The sequence below is a fragment of the Alligator sinensis genome, unplaced genomic scaffold, assembly GCF_000455745.1.
Source record: "Alligator sinensis unplaced genomic scaffold, ASM45574v1 scaffold885_1, whole genome shotgun sequence".
NCBI lineage: Eukaryota > Metazoa > Chordata > Crocodylia > Alligatoridae > Alligator > Alligator sinensis.
In genome coordinates this window covers 1,056,531-1,075,534 of record NW_005842056.1, presented here as the reverse complement: position 1 = coordinate 1,075,534, position 19,004 = coordinate 1,056,531, and the positions used below count along the sequence as shown (strand labels likewise).

General features: G+C 47.6%; 1 protein-coding gene across 1 annotated transcript in view; it reads left to right on the top strand.

Moving 5' to 3' along the window:
• Window positions 1–19,004, top strand: part of PLCD1 (phospholipase C delta 1) — a 60,946-nt gene that overhangs the window by 27,558 nt on the left and 14,384 nt on the right. The window contains 6 exon segments of the mRNA XM_006022949.3: window positions 1,627–1,858; window positions 3,356–3,557; window positions 4,672–4,816; window positions 5,893–6,042; window positions 15,527–15,697; window positions 16,981–17,137. Of these exon segments, the coding sequence (XP_006023011.2) occupies window positions 1,627–1,858; window positions 3,356–3,557; window positions 4,672–4,816; window positions 5,893–6,042; window positions 15,527–15,697; window positions 16,981–17,137 (1,057 nt within the window).

Sequence of the window (19,004 nt, the reverse complement as noted above, 5' to 3'; positions counted from 1 at the left end):
CTGCAAAACCACTTATTTTTGGCGTGGTTTTGCAGCCAAGTCAGTAGATGGCCAAATTCACGTTGGCTCTGAAAGAAATGGAGTTAAACCAATGGAAAGTGTGCATACAAATCACAGCGGGGGCACGGTATGAGAACGTTTCTGTCCTCCTCATTGTGTCGGGGAGCTTAGCGGAAGCAGAAGAGGATTAGACATTTATCTGCATCATGCAAGATAATGGATAATGCCAGTAAGCTGGTGTCCTTGGCCAAAAGTAGGTCAGGATTTCAGAGTGTAATGGCTGATTCCCTTCTGGAATAACATCTTCTACAGCTGCCCACTGTGATGCAGAGGAGGAAGATGCCAAGTTGGTTCTGGAAAGTAAAAGAGCTGTACAAGTTGGGAGAAAGTATGCATTAAAAATTTTTAAAAAACCCATGGTAGCTCTGCCACCCTGCAAACGGGCTGCTGAAGTGGCTCCAGGCACATCTCTAGGGTCTGTGGCTCTACTGTCTCAAGTCTGAGTGTGCTGGCAGAGGCAGTGGGGGCTAATGGGGGTAACAGGAAATCCTCAGGTATGGAGTTTTTAGTGTTTCTGAAATCCAGTCTTCTGCTTGTATGAGATAAAGACAAGTGGATAATTTCTAGGCTCTGCAATTCGACTAAATGGAAGTGGGCAATTCCACACGCTGCTTTTCCCCTCTTCAAGCTGCTACTGAATGGTAAAAGCAGTCAGGAAAACAAACTCCCACTCATCCTTCTGCTGCTGCTGCAAGTGGATGGATGGGCGCCTCAGAGGGCATGAGCTCAGGGTCTCATGATACTTCCAAGCCAGGAAAAGCACAACAGTTTTGGATGAGGCTTTCCTTATAACTGCAATTAATGGTATACAGGGCACCTTGCACCTGGAACGGCATCAAACCGTATTTATGCACGAGGGCGAGATGCTGTTCCAGCTGTTAGGTGCACAGGAGGACTTAGGCACCTACGTGCCATTCAGCTCCACCCTGCTCTTGGCCTGATAAAAAGTTAATTGCCGAAGGCGGGTGGGTCCTGCTCCTCCTCACTGCTTTTGTGTGGGTCACTCTTAAGGGTCAGATGATGGCGTGTCACAAATGTAGCTGCATTCGTGGATTTTGGGGACTTGAAGAAGATGGAATAGAATCACTCTTAGGCATCTACGTTCACTTAGATGTCCTGTTGGTGGAATAGAAAGTGGCTTTATGCACATACAAGCCCCTGAAATGTAGGTGGATAGTGGTGATCCAGTGGCATCCAAGTACATGTTGTAACACTCAGGGCTGGGGAGGGGACCTTTTTGGCCAGAGACTGCATGGGACAGGGACCTTGTGTTTGTTCTGCAATTTTTAGCAAAATAGTGGCATCCTGGCCCACGGCTGGGGTTCCAGGGTGGGGGCAGTGATGATAATACTGGTAATAAATAATGATATTTGTAGGCATTTCCATGGTAGAAGATGGCCTTGTGCTTGGTCAGCGAGACCCAATGATCAAGTCCTTCTCATGAAGCAGCAAATAACTGTTTCCAATTATTTTGTGTTCCACAATTTGTAGCCCTGGCGCAGATTACGGCTGACATATGTCATAAGGAAAGGACGTTTTCACCTCTTCTCCTCTCTACGTTTACAGCAGTGTGACAAGACTAACACAGAAGCCTTGGAAGATGACGAGATAGAGTCATTTTACAAGATCTTGACTGAGAGGAAGGAGATAGATAAGATTTTCTCAAAGTACACCAGTGAGGAAGAGCCCATGTCTTGTGACCGCCTGGTGGAGTTTCTCCAAGAAGAGCAGCAGAAAGAAGACGCTGGCCCTGAGACTGCACTGTCCTTGATTGAGAGATATGAGCCCAGTGAAGCAGGTCAGTTAGCATCATTGGTTGCTCTTGAGTTCATGTGATTGGGGCCAAGCCAGTTGCTGGGCTTGTGTCGGGGAAGAAGGAATTTTTCCCCTCTGCTGGCAAGGTCTGCTCTTTTGCATCTTCCTCTGTAGCTGGGAGGTGGTGCTCTTCCTAAATGTCTATTAGCTTAACTGGTTCCCTGCCATTGCAACACATGTCCTTCTATCCCCATGCTGACCCTTCTCACACAGCACAGCCACAAAGCTGTGGATGCTATTTTAAGTAGAAATCTTTGTGGCTGTGACAAAGGGTCAATGTGAATAATCCTGTGTACCCTTTTGGATGAATAGCTACCTTCAGGTGCAGAGAATTGGACTTGAGGGCCTGGGGAGCCCCTGGCTTGCTTTGGGGACATCTGAACTGTTTTGCTGCTGTTCCTTCCCATGGGCTGGTGTATCTTTCTATTGTTGTGGCCATCTCTCAAGGGCCAGTGTTGCAAGGGACTGTTAGCAGCAGTGTTGGGTTTAGGGGAAAGGTTTGATTATTTCTTGTCTCCTTTTGTGCATCAGGCAGCAGACAAGCGATTGATGTGCAGTGTTTTACAGGGCACTGTAATCCCCAGTGGGAGGAGATTGTTTAATGACCATTATGTAGCATGTAGCACTTGTGTGTCACTTTACACCAGAGGATCTCAATGCACTTTGAAGGGAACGGTGTGTGTTACCATTTCCATTTTCCAGAAAGGGAAGCCGAGCCCAACATTTTCATACCCGAGCACACTTAAAACACCCTTGTGTGCCTAGAAGGAGTTAGACACTGAAATTGGTTCTCAGGCACGCTGTCAAGTGACTTCCTTTTCAAAAGAACAAATGCAGAGCTGTTTTAGACAGAGATGGTCCTGCCTTGAGCAGGGGGATGAACAAGATCACCTCTTGAGGCCCTTCCAGCTCTGCTTCCCTATGATTGATCTCTGCTTGGAAATGAATGAGTATCTACACTGTAGTATGAAAAGTTCAAGGAGACCCAACTTTGTGGCCTCTTTGTTGTATTTTGATGGGTCTGATCTGTCCCTAGTTGAGCTCCAGAAGGGACAACATCTTGTCAGTATGATTTTGAGATTGGCCTGAGGACCTGTTCGCTTCCTTATCAAGCTCCACTGTGCTCATCTGGGTTTTGCTCTTTGCAAATCTCATTTCACTTGATTAGGGCTATTTACAGATAATAATAGGTTTGGTGGATGTCTGTGAATTGTGAGGGTGGGATGAAGCAAGATGTTTCCTTTGGGTCCCAAAAGCATTGTCAGGTAGAGGTAAGTACTAACACCTCCTGAGGTACAGCTTTCGCCATTGCTTACTTTGATTCTTGTGGCCAAATCCTGCCTTTAGCTGCAGCTCACTGAAGTCAGCAAATATTTGTGTACAGAGTTATTTATTCCTTCACATTTAGGGTACACAGCTCTTTCTCTTGCAGAACTGGGATGTTGGATTTGAACTATTGATTTATGCCTTTATCTGACAGCCAAGAAGCAAATGACAATGACCAAAGACGGTTTCCTGATGTACCTACTGTCTTCTGATGGGGACATATTCAACTCCAGTCACGGTAAAGTCTACCAGGACATGACCCACCCACTGAATCACTACTTGGTGTCATCTTCACACAACACCTATCTAATGGAGGACCAGCTGAGAGGGCCAAGCAGCACAGAGGCCTATATCAGGTAAGGAGGACGAGATCTCAGTATACAGTGCTACACTATAGGATGGGCAGGCATGATCCCAAACAGCATGGTCAACGCTATCTCTGGGCAATGGCAGGTCTAACCTGACCGGTGATTGTTATGCCAATGGGCAATGGACGGAGGTTGGGGTGACCTCTGTCAACTAGCAGAATTTGATTCGGTTGTGAACTGGTAAGACAGCAAAAATGTCCCTGTTGTCAAGCCGGTGGCTCCTACACTCTCTGCTCTTTATCTACCTCTTCCTTGAGCTTGGAGAGTGTCATATAGTATTTAGCTCAGTAAGTTGCTCTCATTAGATGCTTGCACACATTTTGCAAAAACATTAACTTGGTTTTCATTATGGCCAAATCAGTGGCTCTCAGAAGCATTGATAGGGGATGGATGACCTTAAGCACGTTGGGAATTATTACAAATGCAGCCTACTGGAGACAAAAGTCTGCAGAGAAAAGTGGCACCATCAGCTTCAGAGGCCCGTGCTAACAAATGTATAGAATAGAGCCTGCGTTTGAAGGCAGGAAAGCACTGAATCAGCCAAGAGAAGGATTGATATTTGTGGTCAGGAGCTTCTGAGTCAGGGTATGTGACCCGTTGGGCAAACTTTCTAAGAGATACACAGGGATTTAGCCACACAGTGCTCATGAAATGACGGCAGAGTTCACATTACTGTGTCACTGGACACGGCTTTGAGTATTCTTCGCAAACTCCTTCTCAAATCTGCAGGAGGAAAACGCGTGATCCATTCCTCTCTGACTGTGACAGCCTCTCAGGGACTCTCTGATCTACTCTCTTTACTTCCCGTCAGGCTTTTCCAAACTATTCTTCCCATTTCAGAGCTTCCTCAGCCTTCCTCTTCTTCAGTTGCCTGGTGCTTTATAGACCCTTTTGGTCTTTGATAGCCATCTTTTTCCTCTTTGTGCACTGCTAATCTCGCTTATCAGTTCTCATGAGCTCCCCTCCTTTTCTTTGCTTCCTGCGCTCAATCTGTGCTTATCCAAGCTACCCTTCAGCCTCCAGCATATCTTGAACTGTCGAGTCCTATTCTGAAGGGAGGTCGGCAAAGAAAGACCCACGTGCATGCATTTTCTGTTTCCAGAGCCCTGACCAAAGGCTGCCGCTGCGTGGAGTTGGATTGCTGGGATGGCCCCAACTCTGAGCCTATAATTTATCATGGCTACACGCTCACCTCCAAGATCCTCTTCAGTGATGTCATAAAGGCCATCAAGAACTATGCTTTCAAAGTAAGGACAATGGAGCTGGGATATTTCTTTTGTAATATTGATGGAGGAAAAAGGCTGAGAACAGCCAGCTTCTCTTTTTGCTCTAATAAAATATCAAACTGTGACTGCCTCTCTGCATTTCTCACTGGGAGGAGATGTCCCTCACTGGGCTGCAATATCTGTCCCCTGACTTGTATCCTGATCAGCGACTGAGGATTATTTTCTAGATGAGGAGCTGTTTGCGGCACTGATTGTGTTTGCATTATCCATAGGTACAGCACTGAGTATGGTGGGATGCAGTCCCCTTCTGCAGTCAAAGCAATACTCAATAACTAGAGAACAGTGCACGCAGGCAGTGGGAAGCGCAGGCAGATGAATTTGCTTAGGTGTTCAGTTCACGTTTAGCATGGCTTCATCAGACGACGTGGCCTTACGTAGGTGCGTTTGAATCACAGATATGAGATACTCCCTCTCGTCTCTAGGTCAGGGTTAAAAGGCTGAGATTAGCAGTCAGACTTGGCTGTCTTACATAGTAGTCCTGCACTGGCAACTTTTATGTCAAACGTTTGGTCTGCCTGGACTCATTAGGACTTAGACTTTCTTCTTCACTTTCCTTGACATTGGAGCCAATCTCCATCTCTCTGGATGTTCAGGGGAAACAGTCAGAATTCCCACAGGGAAAGGAAATATCGAGGAGGTTGCACAGTGAAGGAAGTGGGCACTTCTTTGGTATCTTAATGCTTGCTAGATGGTCACAGCTGAGGAACCAAGGCACAGAGAGGATAAGGGATTTTTCCTGAGCTCACACTGGGAGTTTGTGCATAGGCTGCTGAGTTGGGAACTGAATCCTTGTCTTCTGAGTCTCTTGCCAGTGCCTTATCTAGATCACCTTGCCTGGGAACCTGTAAGACATGGCTACCAAAATATTGCAATAGCCAAGTTGGAGTATGCCTTTGAATTCTACTATATTGTGGAGTTTACACACTGCTTTCCAGTGTAAATATGCCATTTGAAAACTCAGAGCCAGTTTTGTGCCACTGTGCTGCCAGGGATTGCAAATAGCCAAACTGATGCTGGTTGTTGATCTCCTGCCATAGACCTCACCGTATCCAGTGATCATTTCCTTGGAGAATCACTGTAGCCTGGAGCAGCAGAAGAAGATGGCTGAGCACATGAAGGACATCCTACAAGACATGCTGCTGATGGCACCAGTAGATGGAAACATATCTAATTTCCCCTCGCCGGAGGTGAGTAGACTCACATGAGTGCCTCTTTGACCTGCGTTCTCCCTCTCTCTATGTTCCTCGCAGGCCCCTGTAATATCGTTTTCCTTGGTAAGAAGAGTCTGTGAGACATCTCATTTTGAGGCAAGATCCGTAGAGTTTAGGGACTTCCTTGTCTATTTACTGAGGCCCAATGATGTCTTCAGTCCTCTTAGCAACTGGTTTCTTCCTAGCTGACTTCTTCCTCGAAGTCAGCTGAGTCTTTACTGGTCTATTTTCCAGGTGCTTACACTACAATTGATTAATATGACCTTTAAAGGTCCAGCATCTTCAGAGTGTTTGAGCTGCCCTCATTAATTATACTGCACATGCAGAGAAGCTTGGCTGCTTGAGAAAAGTGGCTAGGAGTTTTCTCTATGCACTTGAACTGGCCACTGCTTGATGATGTGGGAGATGACTGGCATTTTCTAGTACTGAGAAAAGAAAGCTTTGCTTGGCCTGGTGCCCCTTTTGATGCTCGGGAGCTCTGCTCTGCACCGAGACCTGTGTTTAGAGACGAGAGAGAGCTGCAGCGCCAGCCATGCTCAGGGTCAGCCTGTCCTAGGGACAAATGGGACAGTGGCTCAGGGCAAGGCAGTCGAACTGGACTGGCTGCATTTCTAGAAGTGATTAATGATCCAGGGCTTCTAATTAGTCATCACCAGGGATCCTGGTTTTCCCTGATAAAAAATGGCAAAATCTCTGATAAAAAAAATCACACATTTTCTGATTAAAAATGCCAAATCCATGATTAAAATGAAAGGCCACTATAGATATATATAGATATATATATATATAGATAGATAGATATAGAGAGAGAGAGGTATCAGTCAAACACAATATTTTCTTGATATATTTACAGTTTTAAAGCAGTTTGGAAGCCTTCCAGAGCCTCAATCACTACAAGAAAATAAATTCTAAATACCTATAAATTTTGGGGTTTGATTTTGGGGTTTTTTATCATGGAAAATCAGAGCTCCCCCTGCCCTCTTAGCTCACAGAATGAAGGTCCAGGCCCCTCACTCCCCACCCACAACCCACCCGCTCTGCTGGTGCCCCCCCCCCCCCCCGCCTCTCTACAGCTGCCCCAGCCCCTCACCCCGCACCCACAGCCCCTGCCCCCCAGCCCTGCCAGGGCTATGGGGTTAGGGACCAAGGTCTGCAGCCCCCTGCCCCCTGCCCCCTGCAGCAGCTTCTGCTCCCAGCAAGCGGGACCTGGCGTGGCAGGGCAGAGTGGGGCCAGGTGGGGAAGCTCCTTGCCACTGCAAGCTCTGCACTGCCCTGGTGAGGTGTCCCCTGTGCACCCTGCAACCATGAGAAGCACAGCTACGTGCCACCACCCGTGCTGCTGCCGGGTGGGCAGGGGATGCTTTGCCAGGGCAGCACGGAGCTTGCAGCAGCAAGGAGCTTCCCCGCCTGGCCCCGATCTGCCCCGCAGCGCCGGGTCCCACCCACTGGACTGCAGAGGCCCCGGGAGAGGGCAGCGGTGAGGTCAAGCCCTGCAGCTCGCACCTGCCCCTGCCCCATGCACATATTTGGGGGGCATGGGTTGCCCTGCTCCCCCCATGGGAAATGGAAAACCTGGTCATCACAGTTACAGTAAAGCGAGAGAGGGAGCAGCAAAAAGGTATTTTGCCCAAGAAGGCAAAATAGCTAGAGATAACCCTGGTTATGCTACATTGATTTCATTCTGCCCCCGGAGGCAGGGAGAAAATCAGGACAAGTGACAGCAAAATGTCATGCTGTAGACTCCCCTCCCACTGAGCAGGGGCTTGAGATCCCTTGTACTTGGGGGAGTTACAAGAGAACATGGCTCTTATAGGGGCTGTGTTGCCAAAGGAGGCCAAGGAGGATGGGAGCTGGGTGCAAATGACCTCTGCGTGGATAGCCTTTGCCTCTGGCATGTGCCCCTGCATCTCAAAGCAGCCCATGAGACTGGTAACATGAATCCCAGCCCCTCCTGTGTGTGATGGGGGAGGCAGGGACCTACCACCCAACTGAACAGTGAAGAGAGAGCTCAGTGAATAAGAAACTCTTGGGCCCTTGGTTGGCTGCTCTCCAGGTTGCTAAAAACAGGTACATGCATTTGCCCTGTTCCGTTCCACAGGTAAAAAGCCACTAAAGGCTACACAGATGTGTGCCAGCTGAAAATCTGGCCCATTTACATGGTATTGAAAGCTCATTCTGAAACAGCAACTTGTGCAGGAGAAGATAAAGCAGCAAAAGTAACATTAGATTAAACACATATTTTAATGTCTTTTTTAGCTATTATTATTATTACCCCGAGTTCCCCTGGGCCAGAAGGCAATGCAAATGTACAGTAATGCAAATGCCCAATACTTTGGTTCATTGACTGAAACAAAAAAAAAATGTTTCAGGTTGCTCTAAGACAAAATTGACCTGGTTTTCTCAGCAAAATTACAGGGATGAAGGAGAGGCAGGGGGGAAGAAGGGGAGAAGTTCAATTCTAGTTGACCAAAATGTTGGTTTTCGTTGTGGGGTTCTTTTACTCTTTTGAAACCAAGCATAAAAACATTTCTGCTTTTGAAAAATGTAAACATGAAATGGTTTGATTTTGGTCATACTCTTCCCCTCCCTGAATTGTTGACCTAAGCTATTTGCTGAATTCCAGCTGTATCTGAGTGCAAAGCTGCATGTTTTCAGCAAATAAATTATTCTCCAAAACTCTGCTCAGGTCTAGCTGTGGGAGTTAGTAGATAGGATGAGAATGATGGACACGTAAGAGATAAAGAGGAGAGGGGAAAGCAGACAAACATATCTAAAACTTCTTCGATATATGGTTTCTGCTTTTCTCTAATGATTTTTTTGTTAAGGCTGATTTAGAAGTGTCATCCTTAGGTTTATGCAGTGCCCAGCACAATTAGACTCTGCACTTGACTGGTCCACAGCACTAGTGTACTATGATTATTACTATTACCATCATTACTATTATCGTGAATATATAATTATAACAATAACCGTGTTGCTTTACTGAGACCTTTGCAGTGCTGCAGAAGGTTTCCGTGAAGCGTGGACTGTGCAGTGATTCTGCCAGGACACAACACGCCCCAGAGCAATCTCGGATGTTAGCAGGTAGAGGTTACTGAGCTGGAAAAGCAGGCCTTTGAGAGGTCCCATACCATGCTGGCTCTGTCTTTGTGCAGGATCCTGAAAAACAGCTGATTGCTTTTCCAAATGCTGGTAACTCTCTGTAGCCCTATAACATGATTTAAGAACAAGACATAAAACAGGGAGGAATGCCTCCCCACCCCACCCCACCCCGCAAAGACATTTTTCGCATTCTTTTTTTTCCATTTTCCCTTCCTGAGCTGCCATCTGGCTGCTTGCATTAGGCAGCGAGCCAGAACCTCAGCTGATATAAAACTGTACAAAGTCACCGGAGTGCTGATTGACGTCAGAGGAAGAATTGGCCCATCCCATTGTAAAAGCAGCAAAAATGCTGGGATAAAATGAATTCTCCTCTGGTATTTTCTCTTGTCCTTTTCCTGCCAGTCTAACATGTGCACTCAGGAGTCCTGTGTAAGGGCTGCACTGATGACTGTTATAGAAAAATAGTTTAGAGCCGTTATATAAAAGGTCTCTTTGGTTTTGCACTTCCTAGTCAAGCTGGCAAGAGGAAAATCCCGGGGGGCATGATTTTTGTTTATTAGAAAAGGGTGGAGTCCACCACTGGAAAGCAGTTAGACGGTCATGGAAAAACAGCAGAAGCAGCAGCATTAGAAAGTGTGTTCACTCTGGTGTTTTAGCCTGTGTGAAGGGGGTACACGGTTTAGACTCGCACCTAATAACTTACACTGCCGCCCAAGACCTGTGGCTCATTTCTCGGGTCCTAGCCTTGCAGATCTTTACTGACACGGTCCCTGTGCTGCCAAGCAATCCAAATGACTGCTTCTGGCCATGCCATTTACCTCATCTGGGGGTCGGGGCCAGCCCCTCTGTCCCGTTCGTGCTCGGGCTCTGCAGGGATTGAACGGGGCAGCCTGCTGGCACTGTGCCACCCGCGTACCGCTCAGCCCCAGCCAACATCCCCAGGCCGGGCTGAAGGCCAAATGACAGTGATAGTCTTGAGGGGCTGGGTTTTTCCTTTGCAGTGATAGTCTTGAGGGGCTGGGTTTTTCCTGTCCAGCCTCTCTTTACTCCACCATCGTGGACCCCAGTGGATGGAGGGCTTGTGCTGTGTAAATGGTGTGTCGGTTCCTACATCCAGCGTATTTATTTGCACTGGAGAAAACTTTCCTTTTCCCTGCAGACATTGTTCCTCTGAGGTTTCCATGGTGAAGCACTCTAACTTTTTCAAGCATTTCCTTTATTGCAGTGCAAATATCCTCTTGGGAGGAAAACATCGTTTTACCGGAGAGCAAAGTCTAGTCACTTCATAGCCTCTCTGAAAGGTGCCCTGTCTTTTGTTCCCTTCCATCGCCAAAAAACACTTCTGGAAATAATGAGACTAGAATGGCTCAATAACTCAGCAGTGACTCCTTCTAGCTAGAGAGCATGCAGAAAGCGGCATAGCCGGCTCGGAGCACAGAGGTGAAACAAAGTGCTCATTAAAGTCCTTGCTGCCTTTTGCGATGAATCAAATAAATTCAATATTGAAGAGGTCTCATAAATACTGCCCATCCTTGCCTCTCCCTGTTGGATCAAGTGGGGGCTCCTGTTGCAGTGCTCATGGAGGGAGGGATAGGCCTTTACTGGAATAACCTCCTACCTTGACTAACAACAGCTCCCCTCCCAGTGACTGCCCCCAGTCCCTACTGTCTAGATGGCAGCTTGTTCATAATACTTCTGCCCACTTCCTTCATGCTGGAAGACACGTGACTGCATCGTGCTTCCTCGCACAACTGCACAGATGCCCCAGTCGTGCCATGGACCGTTTTGCAATTGCTGTTTCAGTTCCCATCTGAATCCACGGCAGTTGAGAAGCCAGGCGAGTCAGGGTCAGGTCTGCAGAGAAGTCACTGTGGGGCACAGAAAGACAGGACGCTAGTGTGTCAGCTGGTCCGTGTGCATGCTTTTTCCCTGGTGTGAATGAAAGTGAACCCGTAGCACTTTAGCCCCCAAAGAAAGGGTAGTAAGCGATTGCAGCATAGCTTCAGTAACTGCAGGATAAGAGCATGTTATCGTGGAGCATCGGACGCAGTAACTGCCCGCCCTCCTTTCACTTGCTGGTGTGCCCATCCCCTAAGGCTGGTTAAGCTAGTGGCAGAGCTACATGCAGTTCCCTGCCCTGTGATATCCAAGAGGTCAGCCTGGATGATCCCACTGGCCTGTGCGCGATGAGTGTGAAGCTGTTCTGCAATCACACATCAATCTTGCAGGTTGACCGGGTTGTCAGGCTGTTTGCTGCACAGGTAGACTGGCTTAGATCAATACGGTGTTGGGAAAAACGAGCAGGGAGGGAGTGAATGGCTCAGGGTAAGCTGCTTCTCAGCAAACACCAGAAACCTGTTAGGGGACCATGTCAGGAGAGGAAAAGGCCTGAACACACGCGACAGCAAAAGATCCCCCGCAGATTTAAAAAGGAGCTGTCTCTGGTCCAGGAAGGTAGTTGTGTTGAAGAATCAGACTGAAATGCTGTCGCCTGATGGAGAGAGTGCTACTTGGGTTAACTTGGGGGGCATGGTAGCCCTCAGGTAAGATAGATGGATGTAGATTGTTTAAAAGTCCTTTTTTCCCTAAGGGTTTGTTCCAACTTCACAATAACCATTGCATTGATTTAAGGAGGATGATGGACAATGCCATTCTCCAGCCTGAGACCAGGTTAAAGAAGGGTAGAAGTGCAGAAGCCCATGCCAAGGGTGGAAAGGCCCGAGGTCCAGGACCTCAGCAGGGTGTACTCAATAAAAGGGGCCAGAGGTGCAACTCTCCCTATTACTGTGATACCGCGTATTCCTGGCACCTATTCCAGTTTGCCTTGTAAGAGGCCGTAGGTTGGGTGATAGGATTTATTGGGCTGCATTTGACTTTAGGCCTCCCACAGGTAAAATGGGTGGGTTTTGTGGTCCGGTCATGGAATATTTATTTAGGCATTTCAGGAGCACCGAGGCTTTTAAATGCCTTAGGATAGGCATGTAAAGGATAGGATATGCACAAAGGATACGCTCTATGGAGGTGAGGAAATGAGCTGATTCTCTGTCCCCTCAGATGTGAGCAATATTATTTAATACCACAGATGTGGTTAGGTGAGAAGTATTGAATACCACGTGGAGGCAAACCAAGAGTGGCATAACAAGAATTTATGTTTTAAAACCTCATTACAGGAGAAAAGCACTGCAAAATCGGGATAGCACCATCTCTGCTTTTTAACAGCCATGCTGAATACCAGGTGCCGATGCTCAGTACAGATACCTCATGGAAATAAGATTCACAGCAACTTTTATAGAGCAAGGAAACTTATATACAACTGGAGCCTAAAGCACTTTGTATGGCTAAGTTAGCAGTTGGTAGTTTATCTGGCTAAATTATAAAGTGAAGCTCACTCCTATGCAGCACACCACCTAAATGCCATGTAGGTTCTCAAAACGGAGCGTACATAGTGAACAAAGTGGCCTGCTGGAAGGTATAGACAAGAGGGGGAGGACGTTGATATTTTGGCACAGTGGTCCCCATAGGACCCACAGTCTGACTTCCTGCACAATACATAAGGCAGACCAATACATAAGAGGACCATAAGGCCTCTTTCAGTGACTCCTGCATCAGGTCGATAACTGAGGCCGACCCAAAGGTGCCTGGTCTTGCTATAAAAACTTCAAGAACTGGGGAAGGATTATTATTCCCTTTGTACAGACAGAGAGCTGAGGAATTACATGATTTGGGCAAACTGAAACCAGGCCTTCCTGCTTCGATACCATGATCTAGACACGTGACTGTCCTTCCTCTTTCTGGGAAATGAGGCTTGAAGTTCCTGCATCGAAGGAGCCACATGGTTAAAAGCCAGGGTTGCAGAGATGGAGAATGAATGGGAGAGAGGCAATAACCAGACAGTAACAACACCTAGCTTTACATATAGTAGAGGCAAGAAAGGCTGGTCCAGAGACTGTATGGGGGTAAGCCCTTGGACTAGGAGAGGGATGTTCTCCTCTGCATGAAATGCCAGCACGAACCACCCTCTGCTGAGGGCTCCAGTGGGGCTTGCAGTTGTTCACAGGCCTTGGGGCAGGGCTGAATTTCACCTGTAACAGTTGTATTTTGTAAAGGACAGAGAGAGAATTAGTGCTACAGAAGTGCAAGGGGTAAAGGGATCATAGAGAGACAAGGTGCACAGAGTGACAGCATTGAACTGGATCCCATAATGGATGCCAGGATTGAGGACAAGGATCAACATGCTGATTCCTTTTCACGTGCTAAGAAGCAGAAGCCTGGCAAGTGATGGGGTCTGCCCAGCTGAGACTTGTGGAGCCCACAGGGTTGCGTGAGACTGGTGGCGATGAGATTAGTCTGCTCTATACATTCATCTGGGACTTCTGGTTCCTGTTCGATGTCGCCCAGTAACTGGTATCCTCCTGCCAGCAGCTATTGTGCGGCTGCTGGGAAATTCTTCCAAAGTAAACAGATGCCTTGTGCTATCTTAAGAAAAATATGTGCGGCCCCTTCCTTAGCTTCTCGTGCCGAATGGCAGTTCAACCAGTTTCACAATGGGGCCAATGAAATCTCCTGCAACTCGACAGGATGTTGGGGTCAGGCTGGTCTCGGCGCAATTTGCTTTTGATCACAAAAAGAGAATCTCATGTTCATCCAGCCTTGCTTTACCACTTTACAAAGATCCCCCGTTCACTACAGCCCTGTTGTTTAAGAAGAGCAGGAACACACAAGAGCGGGGTCTCACCGAAGGAGGGATCATGTCATACAAAACTGAAGTTATTGTATTGGCCATTGCTGGGACTCCACCTTGCCTGGGGGAAATAAGCAAACCACTGTGCCCCATGGATATGAGTGCACCCAGCACTGAGGGTGCTGAGCCACGCCAGCGGTAAAGCTCCCGCTGAATTCAATGGGAGCAGAAGAGTTCAAAAGTATTCCTGCCTGCGGGCTGAATAGACTGATTGTAGCTGCAAAACTACCTCTGCCCACCAGTATCACCTCTGTCTTGCATCTGCCAGGTGATCTGTGCATGAGTTGCTCTTGGAGGAAGGGTCGAAATGGTGCTGTTGGCTATTCCCCGGGTTAGCAATTTCCTGTGACTGCAGAGGACTGAATTCAATGTCCCCAGAGGCCCCTTCTAGGCTGTCGCTGTAGGGACAGCGATGCGATCGTCTCCAGTAGAGCCAGGTGCCACCTGGACATTGCTCACACTTAAGTCTATGTCATTTGCCCAGTTTTACTAGCAGAAGCATGTTGCTGTTGAAAAGGAGTGGATGAGAGGCGGCGTTAGATATAATTTGTATTTCTAGGGCCAACTCAGGTGGTGGAAACAGGCTTTGTCCCACTGGAACGTGCTGCCCTGCACCAGCTGAGGGATCCAGCACTAGGGCTGTGCGAAGCTTTGGTCGCTGATTCGATTCAGAGGATATTCAGTCCGATTCGGTGGCTGAATCTCCAAATCCAAATTGTATCAGGAGACCCATTAATCTCTCTGAATTGAATCAGAAGCCTCTGAATTGATTCGGAGAGATTTGACAATTTGGTCATAGACACAGCTTTATATGTTTTTTCTATGTACTTCAAGGTGGATGGCCAAATCGCTGATTCTCTAAATCAAAATCGAATCTTCAGATTCGAATTCAGCCGAATCGAACTGGGACAGTGATCCGAATCAGTGAATCGAATCACTGTTCCCCAAATCGGGCCGAATCCAAATCAAATACTGCCCGTTTCACTCACCGCTATCCAGCACCTATTGGATTTAACCTGTTTAAAGGAGTCTGCCTCTCTTAGTGAATGCTCCCACTTATTGGTGCTTTTCAGTTGCCAGAGCACTTCATAAGGCTGTGTCGATAAATGCCCCCACTCACCCACTCCAGATGAGGAAGTAGAGGCACGGGGAGGTTACGTGACTTGCCTGAGATCACACAGTGAGGCAGTAACAGGACTAGGAATAGCTCCCCTGTGCCCTATTCTCAGTCATGATCTCCATCCACTGGGCTATATTGGCTTATTATGGCCTTTAATGAGCCTGGTAGTCAGGTCCGTCAAACTGAGAGAGATCACACCCCATGTTTCTGGGAATAAGCTAAGATGTTTGGACAGGAACGTGTTGAGATGGTTGGGTTCTGTGGACAGGGTGGGGCATGGCTGTTGTTCTTGGAGGTCTCGGGGTAAGAACTAGGATAAAGTTTTGAGGGACTGATAGCTGTTAGCTGGATTTCTAGGTAAAATAACCAGTGACTGATGAACCTTGAGTAGTCCACATCCTGTAAGTTGCTAATCAGCTTTACCTTCACTTTCTTTACAAGCCAGACCAGATTCTACTCTGACTTAAGGCCTCTTTCTGCAACACCTCTTTCTGTAGCAATTAAAGGGGAAGATCCTGGTGAAAGGGAAGAAGCTGAACAGGCTGGAGGACACTGTAGGGGCCAATGGGAATAATAACCACATGGAGGCTGAGTATGTCTCTGATGAGGACGAAGCAGCCGAGATTGAAGATGAAGTTGTGAAGAAAGAAATAGAGCAAACTGAGAAGGTAAGTGAAAGCAGGGCCTGGATCACTGAATGGGGGGAAGTCTCTGGGGATAAGAAGGGCATAAGCTAGATCTTGGCTGTCCAGGTTTCAGAAGGCCTGAAAATCTCACATTGGCACTTTTTTTGCATAGTCCAGGTTGGAGAACCGTAAAAATGACCCATTTCTCCACTGGGATTAGAACAATGCTTGACAAGAGGAAAATTAAACAAATTTCTCTTGGTGGCACCAGATATTCAGGCGTTATAGCTTAGTGTAGGTCCACCAAAGTCCATCCTGGAGCATAGCATAACCTTTTCAGGCAGACAGTGACAAATTAACAACCCTGGGGCTTACTTAAGAGCTCTGCCCTTAGACAGATGCCTGTAGCTCTCAATGATGCACCAGACACAGACCTTGGTCCTTTATCTTCGAACACTGATCATGTCCAGACAAGGCATTTGGGAAGATAGCCTGGGACCTGAGAGCCACCAGCTCAATGTCCTGCCCTGCCACTGAATACTGTTTGTGACCTTGAGCAAGTGGTTTAGTATCCTGCTATGGGATGCAGGGGGAAGTTTGCTAGTTGTGGCTTCCATCACTGAATTTGTAATCTGCAGCTCTTCTAACACCAACTTGATGTTGGTATGGTGGACACAATGCATGGTACCTTTTCTTTCCCCATAGTCCCAAGGAAGTCAGCTCTTTTGGTTTGCATGACTGACAGTCATGTGGGACAATTGCCTGATGGCTGAAGACAAGGCCTGTGACCCCGAGGCACAAAGAAAATGCGCTAGCCACCAAGCTGCAGAAAGCCCAGGGCAGGGATTCTCCCCTGCACAATGAGACAGCTGCCATGACTTCAAAACAAGGGGACTGGGACAGCAAAGCAATTGCTATGTTAAACTCATGTAGAGTTCACATGCACGCTTAGGGTTTGGGGGTTATTAGAGCTCCAGCCCTTTGGGGACAGAAGAGTGGGCAATAATAAGTAAATGGATGCACCAAGAATTGCACAGCCAGCCAGGAGCTTCCTTTCCTGGGAAGGGCTTTGCATATGCCAAAGGTGTAACTATTGATCTGTCATTCGTGCTGTCCTGAAAGCAGCCAGGCCTGGGGTAGCAGGTAAAGCCTGGGCACAATAAGCATTTTTGATGTTTACATTTGTGGGAAACTAAATCTCCACTTCAAAAGATAAGTAAGTGAAGCTCCAGTGCCCTTCCCCAGTGACCCCGGCACATCTGTGGCTTGCAGCCGTGAGCAGGTGCATGGGAAAAAGTCCAACCCTCTTGCTTTCTTGTTTCCAGAGTGACAAGCTAACGCTGGCCAAGGAGCTGTCTGACACAGTCATCTACTGCAGGAGCGTCCACTTCACCGGATTTGAGGAGAGCCGCCAGTCCCAAGCTTTCTATGAGATGTCATCCTTCGTTGAAAGCAAAGGCTTGAGATTAGCACAGGAGTCAGGTGCGTCTGTCCTGCTTTGTCAACAGGCTTCTTGATTTCCCCTGTTACGTGGGCTTGTGACCTGGGGAGCTTGGGTGTTGTGTCCACTTTCCATGGCCTTTGTCCAGGAAGGTGTCTTTTAAAGGGACAGCATCCTGAAAAATAGAACCCTTTCCTACATAGCTGGTAGCATCTTAAATTATAAAAATGAGTTGACCGTGTCTCTTTAAAATGTAAGTGGTGGCTCCCCACTGTTCAGTGCTTTGTGCTGGATGACCTGAGAGCTCCCATGCAGCTTCCTAGATCTCCTGAACTTTTGTCATCCGTGAGTAGTATCTTGAGGGTATATTTTAGCCATAGCAACTTTTTATATGTGCACGTGTGTGCGTGTGCATATATGTGTGTGTGTGAGTAATATGCACACACCACTGACCCCTGCTGGGCAGATTTATTTCAGCTCTGTGCAATAGGTCTTTACTGGTACAGCTGGGATTCATAGGCCCTACACCAGGGGTGGGCAATTATTTCAGGCGGGGGGCCAGTTACTAAGTTTTGGCAAGCCATCGAGGGCCGCGTTACAGGCAGCCAGGGGCACATAAATATTAATTTAAAAAAAAAATGTAGGGGCCCCGTGGGCCCGTGGGCTGCATTTTGCCCACTCCTGCCCTACACTGATAAAGGCAGTTCCTATTTAGCTGGAATAGAAGGGGTTGTCACACCTCCAACTTGAGCAACACATTGGTGAGGAGTGGCTACACCTTAATGAAACAGAAGCTGAGTTATGTGGATCAAGAGATAATCCTGCCCTGGAGTGGTGTAACTTTGAGCCATGTAATAAGTGCTTCAAACTACTTAAAGGTGTTAACATGCAGCCAGTCCAGGGGTTAAGACCTCCAGAAGATGCCCAAAATGAACGTGTAACAAGGCATTTAGTATTCTTGGTCACTGTGCAGCCTAGTGGCCATCGTGTGCAAACCAGGGACCCTCATTAAGTCATGGCTTTGTTATCGTATCTGCTTGTGCTGCTTGATAGACTGACCTGCTCCTTTAATATCCCTTGAGCACTATCTGGTAGGCCCGTGCGAATAGGGAAGTATTCGATTCGGATTCGACTGATTCAGAGAATGGTGATTTGATTCAGAGATTCAGATCACTGTCCCAAATCAATATGGCTGAATTGGCTTTGGAAGATTCGTCACTGATTTGGAGAGATTTGGTGATTCGACCGTAGACTATAATGGGGAATCACTGAAATACCTATAACTTTGTCATTTTTGTCAGATTTAGGTGAAAACAGCAGGGATGGTAGCCCCTGATGAGGGCACGAAGCCTGCAAAGTTTCAAGGAGATAGGTGCACGGGTTTCTGGGAAATTGCACCTCAAACCACTGAAACCAAAACTTATGTCACATGTGTGTATTAAGGCAGATTTGGATGAAAACAGCAGGGATGGTAACCCCTTCTGAAGGCATGAGGCTTGCCAGGTTTCATGGAGGTAGGTGCAGGGATTTCTGGGAAACTGCACCTCAAGATGCTGACAAGCAAAACTTGTCACTGTGCGGGCCAGGAGTGACCCAAGCCCTTTTCCGCGCTGCACGCGGGATGTGGCCAGCAGCCCGGGCACGCCGGGTTGGAGAGGGAAGGCCGTCGAGCTGGAATTAGGCACAGACGCGTATCGGTAGTTTTAAAGATTGTTTACTTACACCGAGATGGCAGTGGTGCAGGCTGGAAAACTTGCTTGAGTTGCAGTTACAGACAGACAACACAGACGGTCTCGTGGAGGTTGCTAGGCTCCACGGTGCAGAGCTCCGGATGCTCTGGGTGAACAGGCCACCAAAATGGAAACCGTAAATACGTCTTATAAAAGTCGCGCTCGAAGACGGGAAGAG